The following is a 15,765-nucleotide window of genomic DNA, read 5'->3' on the forward strand; positions in this document are numbered from 1 at the left end:
TAATATAATTAGGAGTTTGAATAATCTAACTCAAAATTAGCCAATCAAAGCTTAAAAAAAAGATTCTGATTCATGCATCTCTAGTTTTTCTGCCAAAAGGATGAAACACGAAAAACTGAAACTGAAAAAACAAGGCTATCAAACACACATAAGATGGTGTCAGTGATAAGTTACTTTCTCTTAACCTTAAAGCAGATTGTTGTCCACTTTAAGTTAAATCTTTTTTTCAAATCAAAGCAAATCTAAAAGCCACCAACACCACCAAACAGAGCAGCCCACATCCTAAATTGCTCCTCACATTTAAGACTGCCGTTGATGGGCTGCACCATGCTGTTACATGTCTGAAGTGTGTGTGCAGGTGTTACCGTTGAGCAGACAGAAACATTTTACAGGACCCTTTTTTTGGTCCAGTGTTTCTACAGAGGAGAGGTGGCCATTGTAAAGTAATTTCCACAAAAGTGCAATAAACCTCCTAATGAGCCCTATATTCCCAGCAGGCATTCTCATCATTGACCCATTAGGTGTTTTGTCAGTTCTAGCTATTGTCTTTACTTTCTGAGTGGGCCTTTCTGTTGAGCATTATTAATACCATTGTGAAAATTTCTTGTGAAACCTTTGACACGATATGAGTCTGGGCAGAGTATAATACTTAATACTGAGATGCTTTAAAGGAACCAATTGAAATATTTGACAGCATAGTGACTATGGGGAAAAACGGGGTCAATTTATTTATTTTATCTTAGATACTTATTAAATGGTGATTAGAAATGGGTAGTTTTGAATTTATTTATGGCCCACAATACATTGTTTTATTGCTCAGTAATAAATGCAGGTTCTATGCCTGTTTTGGTAGACTGAATGCAGTGAAGCTGCTTGATATATTTTGAAGTTGCGTGGCTTTGGACTTCCTTACCTTCTGTGTATGACACAATTCAAATGGCTATAGTAACCTAAGATTATGAGGTACTCGTACTCGTCGTCTTCCGCTTTATCCGGCATCGGGCCGCGGGGGCAGCAGACTCAGCAGAGACACCCAGACGTCCCTCTCCCCAAACACCTCCTCCAGCTCCTCCGGGGGGAGCCCAAGGCGTTCCCAGGCCAGCCGAGAGACATAGTCCCTCCAGCATGTCCTGGGCCGTCCCCTGGGCCTCCTCCCAGTGGGACGTGCCTGGAACACCACCCGAGGAAGGCGTCCAGGAGTCATCCGGTATAGATGCCCGAGCCACCTCAACTGGCTCCTCTCGATGTGGAGGAGTAGCGGCTCTACTCTGAGCCCCTCCCGGATGGCCGAGCTCCTCAACCTATCTCTAAGGGAGTGTCCAGCCACCCTACGGAGGAAGCTAATTTCAGCCGCTTGTATCCGGGATCTCGTTCTTTCGGTCATGACCCAAAGTTCATGGCCATAGGTGAGGGTAGGAACGTAGACCGACCGGTAAATCGAGAGCTTCACTTTTCGGCTCAGCTCTCTCTTCACCACAACGGAACGGCACAGCGCCCCCATTACTCTGGCAGCCACAGTGATCCATCTGTCGATCTCCCGCTCCATTTCCCCCTCAGTTTAAGTATCTCGGGGTCTTGTTCACGAGTAAGATTATGAGGATTACATCTAATTCAGGCCATTCATGTTGTCTGCCGTATGTCCAAAGTTCTTGATATTTAGTTGCATCAGATTGAAATGTTTTTCCCTATCAACTTTAAATCTGCACCTCTGTCAGTCACACCTTGGTAAACGTAGTTCCTAATTCTTTTATATATTTTATAACAAATTTTCTCTACTTTAAAATTGTAGATACACTCATTTTAAGATTATTTCAACTAGTCAGACAGAAAAGGATAATACCTTAAATAGATTTTAAAAGGAGGAAAATAATCTCTGTTCTGTGTAGAATTGGCATAGGCCAATTTTTTTTAAAATATTTTCTTAAAATAAGTAATATGGTACCATGGTATTTACATAGAAAATATAAAGGTGAGAATGCACAAGGCTGCCGACTATTATTTGTATATTTTTATTTCCTTTAGCACTTGATGTTAATCCAGTTGTGGTATTATCACTGTTCTTTTATGTTTGTCCCTTTTCCACTAGTCCATACTTAGAGCGGTTCGCTTTGGGTTGATTTGTTTTTTCGGCTTTTCCATTAGTAATGGTTACCTGGAACAGTACCTGTTGGCTTGTGGTTTCAACGGTTCTGAGTCACACGGAGACCGGGTCGTCAGAAGACTGTCAGTCACTCGTCGGGTATGGGGCAGCATCACTAGTCACTGCATACTTTAATAACTAGTATCTTCAACTGGTAAATCCTTTGTAAATCCACAAATGCTAGCACTACAGCTAGCTAGCATTAGGTAGCGTTAGCTTACCCTTACACGTCCTCTAGTCCACATCCTTCCGTTTGATAATACTCCATGGCTTCGCTCTCTCTCCTGTACTTATCCATAGTGCTTTGGGTCTTCCTGCCCAGAACCCTCTCTGTCTGGCAAAAGCCATAAACAGAACAGCAGTCTGGGCTGTTGTCGTGTTTTTGCGTCTCTAAATCACATCATGTCGGACCGTGGGGCTGCCTCGCTATTAACAATCCCGCCCTATTGAGATTGTACTCGGTTGTAATGGAAAATGAATTAAACAGCGTTAAACTGAACTGACCCAGAGTGACCCGAATAGATTAGGTACTAATGGAAAAGGGGCATAAGTAAGCCAACTCAACACTGGCAGCACTACAAGGCGACAACTCAAACTACATCCTTTCTTACTTCAAAAGACAAGAGTTCACCAGATGAAATTGCATGCTAATATGCTAACAGCAGCTAGAGGTTTTTGGTATTTTAATGTAAGATCTCGCTACACATTAGCTGTATATACCCAGTGTTTATGGAAATCTTTTTTTTAGACGAGGACCTTTGCAAGTCTATAGTTTGTGAAAAGTAATAATCTCCCTGACTCTGACTTGACTTATCACTTTAGTGGAGCTAAAGCTGTTGCACTGTTTCAAAGGGTTAACACAGTTGGGTCTGTTTCCTGGCAGGGCCCATTGTTTGGTCAAGGGAGACTTGAATACTGTGGCAGTTGTGTAATGGGTGGTGGCATCATGCATTCATCTGATAGAGGGATTATTGCTGCTGTTCTAAACTGATGGGATCTAAGTCCCTTCAGGCTGCCGGTTAATTACATTTCCAGCTGTATGTTATGTGGCTGCAGCCGTTCTGGGAGTAGCCGCGGCTTAACTTTGATGTGGTCAGCCCTTGCCTAGTCCCATGTGTAAGCTAAGTAACTAAAAAGAAGCTCTCACTGTGATCAGAACAATGACTGACACCCTTTTTTTTTTCATTTTAAGTGTTGGGAAGTGACTAACGTAGCTGTTTCAGTTTTTTAAGCTTTTATTTACTACTGTTGTCTTTCACATGCTTTTCATGGCACAGTCAAGGTTAACTCCATTTGAAAGAACATACCAAGATGAAAGAGTGAATAATTCATTATGTGCAACATGTTCAGACCCTCTGGCTAAATGCCCACTGGTAATTAGGACAACACCGTTCCACGTCTATTTAGCTCGTTCTCTCCTGTTGCTACGCTACCAGAGGAAACCTTGAGTGGGCCTGTATAATGTTTGGAATGACGGCCACAGAGGTTGTGTCAGGTTTCCATACATGACACAACCTCTTTGTATCTCCACACTTCTTATCTGCTCAACAATATTACCTTTTGTTCCAAATGCAACAGGGAAACAGTTTTACACCTGCATGTCTCAGTTCATTCTCCCATCTCCCTTTGTGCTTTTTATTTATGTTTTTTGTAAACCGTTCTCAGCTGTATGTACTGGACATTTGGGTGTTATTTGTGTTTGCAGTTCTCCGTCTGTTGGGAAAAGCCTTGCATTTTATTATCCCGCTTGTGTTATAAGAGCCCCCCCCACTCTGTTTAACTAGGTCAATTTGAAGCAACTTTGAATTTACAGAGATGGCTAAATTAAAGCAGAAAATCTGCTTCAAGACGAGAGCTGAAGGGATCATGAGCTAAAAAAGGCTTGTTGTGTGACTGAGCACGGGTCAGGACAGGCTGATTTGTTCAGAATGTGCATATGTTTTTAATACATTTTCATATTTTATTTGTTAAATGCCAAATAAGACAATATTTAAACACTTCTCTAACTACTATTTGCCCAACCACATATTGAGATATTTAACAGTTTTTTTTTGCTTTATTAAAGGAGTGAGCTCAGCCTTCCAACAACCCCCCCCCCCTCCCCTCTCGCTGGGCTAAGATGAGTATTACCAGTGACGAAGTGAATTTCTTGGTCTACAGATACCTCCAAGAGTCAGGTTCGTCTCACAATCATCTGGCTAACACAGTGGAACTGTTGAAGCTGAAAACTCATTAATGTTTAGTATAATAATAAATTGTCGAGGTAGATAAATGCAATTAAATTGTGCAGTTATTGACACAAAGCGCATAATTTAATTCTGTTTTCTGATGTGCACGCTTAAACAGAGCATACTTACTCTGAGATATTAAATAAGTGATTAAAATCCTTGCTGATGTGTTTTATTAGTGGTTACAGTGACTGAGGATAAGTGCTTGTGTGTAAACACTATCAGATGGGAAAAGAAGCAGGATTTCAACAGACGTTTTCAGGCCTTATTACTTTCCAAAGTTACATAACATGTAAATGCACATTTTTGTTCACTTAAAGTGTTTGTCCCTGAGTCTTTCTCGATCTTGTGCTTGTTTTTTTTGTTGTTGTTTGTTTTTGTAGGTTTTACCCACTCAGCATTCACCTTTGGCATTGAGAGCCACATCAGTCAGTCGAACATCAATGGAACACTAGTGCCCCCTGCAGCCCTCATCTCCATCCTGCAGAAAGGGCTTCAGTATGTTGAGGCAGAAATCAGCATTAATGAGGTGAGAGCAGGGACTTGGGATGTAGTAGTTTGGAATATTTTTTATTTATGATTATGGGGTGCAATTCCAGTACAGGTGTCAATATTATCATGGCTATGTAAAAATGTATGTTAAAAATATAAATAAAAATATTAAATGAGCAAATATGTACCAGCCTAACATCTGCCTGCTGAGAATTACCTATGATGCATCCAGCACTAGGAACATTTCTAGTGTTTTTACAGGTAGTGAATAACAGGTAAACAGAGAAATTACAGCCTACAGCTCGAACACACTGCACCAAATTTGTATACCCAGATGGTATATTATAAGCTGCTGTATTTTGTTTTAAATATGTCAGTCAAATTTTAAGTACATTTTAAGTAAGTATATATGTTCAAGGCTCTTAATGAGAATGATTAGAGGGAAAATTTGTCTCCAAATCTGTTGTATTGAAAATGGACGCATGTTTGGCTTGTTCAGGCTAAAATCAATTGTATTATTACTTCGGCTATCTTTATGAGTACGCAACTAAACATTGTCTTAGTTTAAAATTGGCTGCCAGGCAGATAGTAGCTGCTGGAGACTAAGAACTTCAAATAATGTTTTTCTTCTGCATTTAGAGAAGAAAAATACTTTTAAAAAGCCTTGCTTGCACTGTTATAATTTCCAATAAACACCTACGTTCAGGACTTTTTTTGGTGGTTAAGATATTCTGGCTGTTCTTTGATTGGCTTAGACCCAGAGTTTTTAATAGTGCTGTAAGAGAATGTGGTTTGAATCGTAGTTTCATTTTAAAACCGGAATACTTACCATCGCAAACCTTTATTCTGGTAATTATTAAAACCAGTGGCCACAGATCTCCTCAAATGGATGTTGACACAAAGACAAACATTGATCCCTTACAGTGCTGTTTATTAGAAGATGAAACAAAATACCTCTACTCCTCCAGAGTAAATGAATCTTATTTTGAATGTCCCTTTCTTCCTCACAGGATGGCACAGTCTTCGACGGTCGGCCGATCGAGTCACTGTCGCTTATCGATGCTGTGATGCCCGACGTGGTGCAGACGCGGCAACAGGCCTTCCGTGACAAGCTAGCCCAGCAACACGCCACCTGCGCCGTCTCTGCTTCAACCTCAGGAAACCAGTCTAATGCACCAAAGAATGGAGAAGCCACGGTCAACGGAGAGGAGAACGGCACTCACAACATGAGTAAGTCGAATCATCCCAGTTAGCTCACTGATTAGTGGTGGATGGTTCGGGACAAATGTGTCTTCTGAAAGACAATAAATACATGCAGCTACTAAAAGTGGTTAAAAATTGTATCCTAATTTTATTTATTCATCTGTTGTTTGAGGTACATCTCCAAAATGTTGCACCTTGACTATTTAGGTGTTGTAGAGTTTAAAATGGTGACTGAATAATGCTCTGATCAGTTGTAGCATTTGGCATAAATTGATAAAGCCATTCAGTAACCTGTTGAATGAAAATCTGCCCTCTCTGAGAATATTTCTCGATGTAATAAAAAACGACAAACTTTTAGCTTTTCATAGATCATCACAATGACAGATGGTTGGTGTTTAGTCCTTCTGTGGGTGAAACCAGATAGCTGGAGATTAGGTGGACAAGTGGGATGAGGAGAGAATGTTTGGATCCCCTTGGAGATTCATTCGCAGGTGTTGATGGAAACACAAGTAAGCTGTGATTAAAGTTAGACATGTGGTCAGAAATGAACCGTCATTATAGGCTTCAATGTCATTCAGGGGTTTTACTTAGTTGTTTAAAGGGTGGAATAATTGTACAGCATGCAGTTTGAGATTTTAAAAACAAGAATTGTGTGCACATGGTTTACAAACAGGCTGAAGTATTCTCGTACATCGCACAATTAACATCTGTATGAATGTTCCTCAAACATTTGCAGAGAAACCATGTGGTTTTCTTTATAGCCATCAATAAGCATTTGGCATAATTCTGACTGGATATTACATTACTGTTCTTATTAGATTTAGCTGAGTTTAATATAAATTATTTTCTAGTTTAGTTAGGTCGTTGTTGTGCTCTTGGGTTTAAAGCATAGACTTCAAAATTTCCAGTGGACTTGAGGTTGGAGCTTCAGGAAGGCTGTTCCCGAAGCCTAATTCTGGCTTTCTTAATCCATTTCGAAAAACAGTTTAGTTGTGTGTTTGGAAAACTCAGCTATCCAAACCGTCCGTCATAAGTTGTTTATGATGTTCAAGAGCAACCCATGAACCTCCAAAGCTTAAGCCTGCTGTAAACTTGAAGAAGCTGGAACATCAGCGTCACTGTTCACAGTGAAACCAGTTGTACCTCACCATGGACTGAGAGGCTGCCGCCTGCTCCAAACTGCTCCAAAATCAATACATTTAAGCTCCACTGAATGTGTCAGCTGCTCACATGGATAAGTGCCATCTGGAGAAAGATCTAATGGTCAGATGAGACAAAGATTGAGCTTTTTGCCTACAATGAGAAGAATGTTTGGATGTGTTATGGTGAAGAGTTCGAACCTAGGAAGACTGAATCAGCTTTCAAGCATGGTGGCGGCAGCAGCATACAGTGGGGTTGTTTAAAAACGCCAGAGGCTTGTTGTTCATAGACTAGAACAATATCAAATATTCTCATTAAGGCTGTATTAGTTATTCTGACAGGGTGTCAGAATAACTAATGAGGTTTATAAGTGTGTGCATGCCAGAGTTTGATAAATAATAATCCCTGGTTTGCTGATTAACGGTCTGAATGCAAACGTGGATTTGCTTTGTTTCAGTCAGTGTATGTTTAAGAAGCCATTTAGCTTAGAACATAATTGCACTATATATACTGATAACATAATATATGCTTAAAGTCCCTTGGTGTAGGTATTTTGGTAACTTAGTAACGGGACTTATGGAAACAGCTCTTTTAGCTCAAATTGATCCTTAGTGCCACCTCTTTTTTTAAAACATTTAGTAAAATAGAGACTTTTTCAGGGAGTTTTATTGGTGATTTTATGCAAATTGACTTCTATAGTAATGTCTATTATGTGTGTATCTGACCACCTTTGGTGCTCACCCATTCTTGTCAGATAACCACAGTGAGGCCATGGAGGTGGATGGGGATGTTGAGATACCAGCCAGTAAATCCACGGTGCTCCGAGGTCACGAGTCCGAAGTGTTCATCTGTGCCTGGAACCCTGTCAGCGACCTGCTAGCCTCAGGGTGAGTAAGTCCGTGCTAAGATGGATCCTGAGTGGACCTGGGATGTGTCGGTCCATATTGTATTTGTGAGATGTATGGCTTAGGACAGCGCGCGTTCCACAAACGTTTGAACTGTCTTGGGTGTGTCGGTCTCCTGTTCAGCTCGGGCGACTCCACGGCTCGGATCTGGAACCTGAACGAGAACAACAGCTCCAGCTCCACCCAGCTGGTTCTCCGCCACTGTATCCGAGAAGGTGGCCAGGATGTCCCCAGCAATAAAGACGTCACTTCACTGGACTGGAATGTAGGTTTCAGATCGGTTATCTTCATCGCCTGTCTTGTTTCCCTGCCATATGCTAAACAGGCGAGTAACGGTTGTTTTCTTTCCGTCCAACAGAGCGACGGGACACTCTTGGCGACCGGCTCGTATGATGGATTTGCCAGGATTTGGACAAAGGACGGTACGTCCTCCATCACTGTCACACATTGTGTTTTTCTGAAGCTGCATTGTTTACACAAGTGATATATTAAACCTAAAATCCAGAAATCTTAAAGATACTTTTATTCCACAGGAAATCTGGCCAGTACCTTGGGGCAGCACAAAGGGCCCATATTTGCACTCAAATGGAACAAGAAGGGGAACTGTATTCTCAGTGCTGGCGTAGATAAGGTACTTTTAAAGATCCCAAAGAACTGCTTTGAGCATTTTGGTAACAAGATCCTTCCTAAATCTGCTTTAGAGATAGTCATACAAAGTCAAGTTGCAGACAAGTAAATCTGACACATTTTAGGACTAGACATGTTTTTAGGTTTATAAACAGAAACTGTTAATAATTTAGTTCTACAATCTCCCACAGAATGAAGTTGGGTGATAGGTCACATTTTCTCTCTAATTTTAAAGAATTTGTTGGGGGTAGAAAACAAGTCTGTTTTGCCCACTTTCTAACTTGCATCTTTAATTTTCCAGACGACAATCATTTGGGATGCAAATACAGGAGAAGCCAAGCAGCAGTTTCCTTTTCACTCAGGTCAGTGTGCTCACCGTGAACATTTGTCTGTCTGACTTCAAGTAATTTAATTTTAAAAAGTGAAACCTGTGATTTAGCTTCATCACACTCAGATTGATACATATATATATATATATATATATATAAAGCATTTGTTTTGTTGATTTTGATAATTATGGCTTACAGTTAATGAAAAGTCTGAGTGTTTTATCCAGACACATTACTGGACATTTACCGTATTTTCCGCACTATAGGGCGCACCGGATTATAAGGCGCATAGAATAGAAGCTACTGCAGTCAAACGTTTGACTGGGGTTGCGTTATGCATCCACTAGATGGAGCTGTGCTAAAGAGAATGTCAACAAAACAGTCAGATAAGAAAGTCAGTCAAACTTTATTAATACACTACAAACCAGCGTTCTGATAACTCCATTCACTCTCATGGTAAGGTCTCCTCTACATAGAAATCTATTGAATAGAGCCAACAGCACGTTAGGAATGCATTGGAGTCTATGAAGTTGAAGTTGAAATCAAACGTTAGTTAAAAGGTGAAAGGGAACTTTTCCCTGATTCAGTAAACACGTAAAAGAAACAGTTTGATGCACTAAATCAAACGTTAGTGCTGTTAACCTTTCCTGTTTCTGTCCCCTGACCGTAGTCTGATAACACAGGGGAGACGCTTTCTCCAGGGCCGAAGTTACTAGTTTCCTCGGGGTTAACTCCCTCACTCATACGTTGCTGAGTTGAGCATGAAGAAACAGCATCAAAACACTGAGTTGTTGACGAGATTCGGGGTTCTTTTTAATGACTTTGCAGCACGTAAAAACACAGGGCTTACAGACTCATACACCGCTGCTCCGGTCGCCGTCTCTACCCACCCCACACACACAATAATACCGACGTCACTCCTTCACTCTTGATTCTCAGCTACGGCAGCACACAGCGCCACCTCTGTCCGGAGGAGTAATGTCAACATCTTCCATACACACACACCAAACATACACCCCACACACTGAGCTTCTAATCACATATAGTTCAGGCAATTCCTGCAACACTACATTCAAACGTTATACACACACAAGTGGTGTTGGACTAGGAGTAAGCACAGTACAGGTGTTTACCGCTATTACTTCGGCGACGCCCCTGACTACGGTAGCCGTAATGCTGCAAGTGGTGCGGCTTTGTAGTTTACCAGTCGTACTGAAACATTTTTACAGAGCGCCGTGTACAACCAGTATGGATCAACCAATTAACCAATTGATCCATATATAAGGCGCTCCGGATTACAAGGCGCACTGTCATTTTTTGAAAACATTAAAGGTTTTTAAGTGCTCCTTATAGTGCGGAAGGAAAGTGTGGCTAAAAAAAGAGACAGAAGCAACAACAATAACCACAGGCTTGAGGGGATTGTGAAGTAAGGTTTACTCAAATGTTTGAGGGACATTGGAGTCATTGCTAGTCTTCTTTTCAGATAACAGTACACTTTGTATTAATTAAGAGAAATAAACAAAAGATTAAGAGAAATAAACACTTAAATATAAGACATTCACTTTCTGAATTTAATTATTAAAATGAATCAACTTTTCAATGATTCTCGGGTTTACTGAGATGTGCCTGTGTGCATGATGCAAACTGTTTCATGTCCTGTCATAATGTGAGATCACCAACATGCCAACCTCTAATCATTGTGCTTGCAAATGCTTCACAGCCCCTGCGCTGGACGTCGACTGGCAGAACAACACCACGTTTGCCTCCTGCAGCACAGACATGTGCATCCACGTGTGTCGCCTCGGCAGCGACCGGCCTCTCAAGACCTTCCAGGGTCACTCGGTGAGCAGCTTTACCCGTGTTGCTTTTCTGACCTTATTTACACCTTCGTAATGAGCGTTGTGTTTTCCAGAATGAGGTCAATGCCATTAAGTGGGATCCATCAGGTATGCTGCTTGCCTCCTGCTCGGATGACATGACCTTAAAGGTAAATCCAGTTTTTATTTTTTACATTTAAAGCTGCAGACAACAAGCATGAGACATCATTTGTATTCATATTTTATTGTTGCTGTCGCACACAGATCTGGAGTATGAAACAGGAGTCCTGCGTCCACGACCTTCAAGCTCACAGTAAAGAAATCTATACAATCAAGTGGAGCCCGACCGGGCCAGGCACAAATAACCCTAACTCCAACATCATGCTGGCAAGGTAAGAATTTGTTTTGGGTCTACAGTGTCCTGCCAAAGTATTCACACCCCATTGGACCATTCCACTTCTTGTCAGCTTAAAACGACAAACCTCAATGTATTTTACTGGGATTTTATGTGACAGCGCAACATAAAGTATTGCACAAGTGTAATGTTACATGATCTTAAAATGTTTTCACAAATAAAAATCTGGAAATTGGGAACCCCCTCTCCTCGCCCCACACTCAGTACTGTTTGGAATCACCTTTTACTGCAAACCACTGAAGCTCCTCCAGAGTTACCGTGAGCCTCTCTGCTGTTTCCCTGATTAATGCTCTCCTTGGATTGTCTGTTGAAGGCAATTGGTTGCACTGGGTTTTGTTAAAGGGTATCAGGGTAAATTGGGGTGGAGGTAAATTCATCACCAAATCCCAAAGAGATACATAAATGTTTGTGGTTGTAAGAAGACAAAATGCAAAAGGTTAAAGGGGTAATAATACTTTGGCTAGGCACAGTTGCTCTGCCAAGGGCCTGCTCTGAGCAAACCTCATGTTGATTTATATGTACCTGTAAAGAAGACACAAACATTAAAACGAGAACGTGCTCCATCCATGTTTTCATTGTTGATTGAAACCACTGGCCCACATCCTGACCCAGATGTGCATGCATGTGTAAATGTTTCACTGCTGTGGGAATTCAGTCCAACCTGGCAACCCAGAACAACCTCCTTGTATAAAAGAAAACGGCCCAGAATAAAACTGCTCTTATTGTTGGTGTTTTTTTTCCCTACATTGTGCTTTTTACATTTCCAAACACCCATTTCCAAAGTATATTTCTGCATCCACAGGTTTTTCGTACTACATATGTATATATTCGGGACGAGGAAACTTGATAACTGATTTTTGTTATCCCCAGTTTGTAAAACGCTTGTTGAATCTAACACATTAGCATTGTGAAACTGTTTTAATCAAGATCTGCAGCTTCTGCAACTGCTTTAATAAATTGTGAGGAAAAATAAATTTGAAAGGCCAAAAATCGAGGTGTTGTCACAACAAAAATAAGAGTCTTTGATGCAATTCTTGTACTTTCATGGTTGGTTTTTTTTCCGCATGCAGTGCATCTTTTGACTCAACGGTGCGACTGTGGGACGTTGAGCAAGGGGCTTGTATACACACCCTGACCAAGCACCAGGAGCCTGTCTACAGCGTGGCCTTCAGCCCTGATGGCAAACACCTCGCCAGCGGCTCCTTCGATAAGTGCGTCCACATTTGGAACACCATGGTAAGAGTCAAAATGTGGTTAAACTGCCGCCGAAACATGGTTTATTCAGGTTATAAAATATTATTTTTGACGCCTTTGTTTCAGACTGGAGCCCTGGTTCACAGCTACAGGGGTACTGGTGGCATTTTTGAGGTGTGCTGGAACAGCACGGGAGACAAAGTTGGAGCCAGTGCATCAGACGGCTCGGTAAGCCACGGTTATTGTAGTTTCTGTTTAATTCAAAGGTACAGCCCAACAAATTTCAGTATCATTAAAAAGTGAATTGGTCAGTAATTCAATTCAAAAAGTAAATTGTATTAAAGATTCATTACACACAGAATGTAGTATTACAGAATGTATTTCTTAGTGTCTCAGAAAATCAGAATATTTCATGAAAGCAAGAAAGAACCATTAATAGAGAAATGTTCTGTTACGGTCATGTTATGAACCACACAATCACGTTCAACCTCAACAAGGTAAGGTGACAAAAGGTAAGCGTTAAGGATGCAGGCTGTGTCCCAAGTATAATTAATGGGAAATTAAGTGGAAGGAAAAACTGTGGCAGAAAAAGGGGCTCAAGCGCAAAACAATGTTGCTTGACTTAAAAGTATGTCCACACTTAATACTTGGTCAGAGCTCTCTTTGCATTCAATTAAATTACGGCATCAATGTAGCATTGTAAGATTATTATAAATCCTCACTAACTGTGGAACTACATTCAACCTCAGGCCACTTGTATTGTTTGCCTCTTAGTCTTGTTATAGCCTCTACGAACATTTATTTTCCAAATGAGCACAAATTTTAGCTCTGTTCCTTTTGCACCTTTTCCTACCACACTTTTTTCCTCCAGTCAAGAGTCGTTCCCATGATTGTGTAGACCAAAGCATGGCCTTAACAATATATTTATAATGTACTTTTTTTTTTATGCACCCTTTCAAATATTTTCTGAGCACTTGAAGGGCATTTTGATTTTATTGTACCCAATTCTTTCCCTTCTAGGTTTGTGTTCTCGATCTCCGAAAATAGCCCTCCTGATAGGATGATGAATCCTGACAAATGCAGAGATCAGCCTTCTTCGGACATCAGCAAACGCACTCTCCTCGCTCAAGAAGAGCCGTAAAAGTGGACTGAAATGAAGCCCTTTACAGGACCTTAACCAGATGACAGCAGCAACTCGAACACCAACTAAATTCATTGCACCTTAAAGTTTGTTGATGTGTGTTTTTATGATGAGCCTGAGAGAGGATGGAAACTGGCGTATAAAGCACTCAAAGTGGATCGTACTCCCTCCCGGGTGCATCCATGTATTAAAAGGTTTCTAATGAGGGCGCGCTGGGGTCCCCGCGGGCTGCAGGTCCTGCTGTTATTGAGTTATAGGGGTGGAAACATAAAGATGAGTCAAGTTTTCAGCAGAAAGAAGGGAAAATAAGAGACAGGTGTTTGGGCTTCGAGAAAGCAACAAATTGCAAAGTAAAGGCGTTGGGCTTATATTTCCTCTTAGGAAATGTAGCTTTATGTCCAAATGATCGGACATACAAGAGGATGAAAGTTACCAATTTTCACAGCAACTCTGCCACTGTCAGCTGACGGGGTGCCTAACCTCTCCCCCTGGAGGAGAACGTTTCCACAATACTTGTTGTTTGTTTAATGTTATCCACAGATGGGCTTTTGAGAGTCAGATTGAATGTGCCGCCACGAGGTAGATCCTAGTTCATTTTTAATAGCAGGGCAACAAGAGGAAAACTTGCCAAGTAATCCTCCGAACTGTTGTCTTGAAATGAACAAATTTTCATTTTGTAAAAACAAAAAAGAAAGAAGAAAAGATGTGAAAATTGTGGTTTACAAAGAGAATCTTTCTCCCTTTTTGGATGTAAATTTCAAGAATGTAAAGATGTGTAAATCAGATGAAAACACAGACTTATATACTGTGTATATATGTTTATATACAGTACACTTTATCGCCATCTACAGGGGCTCTTTATTGGCGAGAGCCGCCGCATCTTCGCTCTTAGTTTGTGACAACAAAGTGCATGTCTTATCGGCTTTCTCTTTTATTACAGTCTTTCTAAACACGGTCAGCTACATACAACGTCTTTCCTTTTTTAATGAGGTGAAAAATGATATGGTGAGATGTATTATTACCCAAATCTGTCTTCGGTTGATTGCTGGTTGCCATAAGAGGGTTAACTTGTCCAAAATAAGGGAGGGAATAGTCGTCAGCCTCCTTCTTGGTTTGCTGATTCAGCGTGTTTGACACCTTTATTGCTATTTAATCCAACCTGTGAGAGAATCAACCTGACCTAAATGGGTTATGAGGGTTTGATTAGCATCCCTACGGTTCCTCTGTGGCACTTTAAGTGAAATCTAGCTGCAGAAAATTTGAGATCATGAAAAATTCCTGCTGGAAACAAAAAGAGCCTTTTTTAAATTGGTATTTTACCCCTGGTTAAGTTTGGTCATTTGAAATTTCTGTGACGTGGATGCCGATTCAGTACTGCAGAGTTATTAAACCCATTTAGGCCATCTCGTTATTGATTTCTTTCACATTGTTGGCATTTTTTGCTACAGCGACATGAAGTGCACTTTTTGTGATGGTGGATTCAGCGAGCGTTCGGCTTTGGTTGAAAGTGCTCCAGTGTTTGTTTTTTCTTTCTTTGATTTTAATGTCTTTAATGATTGGATTGTAAAAGGTGTTGCAAAGCTTTCTTAGTTTCTTTTTTATTTTCTGAGAGCCATTATTGTCTGTGTCAGACTGAGAATTGGGCTGTCTCTGGGGGGGAAGTGACCATTATTGGCATGCCAAGAGCCCAAAAAAAAAAAATGAGGTGACAGCTATTTTCTCTCTCTTGTACCTTGATCAAGGGTGCTGTCACCTGTTTCCAAGACAAAACTTTGAAGTCATTCATTGTTTCGAATAAATTACTATATTTTGATATTTGAAAACATACCCGAGTCTGGAGTTTTTCTTCTAACCCATTAATGCTACAGTGCACCAACACCTCAATTTTGACCTTTCACCTACAAGGACTGCTTTTTTTTTTTTTTTTTAGCTACTTTCAAATTTTCATCAGACCTTATGTGTAGTTGGTGTTTCTAGTCTCAAATAGGTTTAAATGTATTTATACATATATATTATACAATTTTCTGAAGACCATATATCCGTCATTCTTGTATTAATAATCTTTTCTCATTAATTCAGAAAGTTTTAATATCCATCTTTAAATCTTATTTGTCTGACAGATTCCAGTTTGTTC

General features: G+C 40.6%; 1 protein-coding gene across 1 annotated transcript; it reads left to right on the plus strand.

Moving 5' to 3' along the window:
• Positions 1-4,211: 4,211 nt before the first annotated feature.
• Positions 4,212-15,456, plus strand: tbl1x (transducin beta like 1 X-linked). The gene is made up of 14 exons (XM_047371000.1): positions 4,212-4,317; positions 4,752-4,897; positions 5,871-6,090; positions 7,958-8,090; positions 8,232-8,373; positions 8,467-8,530; positions 8,642-8,739; positions 9,037-9,097; positions 10,785-10,906; positions 10,977-11,051; positions 11,146-11,273; positions 12,367-12,532; positions 12,617-12,718; positions 13,511-15,456. The coding sequence occupies exons 1-14, from the start codon at positions 4,260-4,262 to the stop codon at positions 13,535-13,537; spliced, it is 1,542 nt and encodes a 513-aa protein (XP_047226956.1). The 5' UTR covers positions 4,212-4,259; the 3' UTR covers positions 13,538-15,456.
• Positions 15,457-15,765: the final 309 nt, after the last annotated feature.

This window comes from Girardinichthys multiradiatus, chromosome 7 (assembly GCF_021462225.1).
Source record: "Girardinichthys multiradiatus isolate DD_20200921_A chromosome 7, DD_fGirMul_XY1, whole genome shotgun sequence".
NCBI classification, from domain to species: domain Eukaryota; kingdom Metazoa; phylum Chordata; class Actinopteri; order Cyprinodontiformes; family Goodeidae; genus Girardinichthys; species Girardinichthys multiradiatus.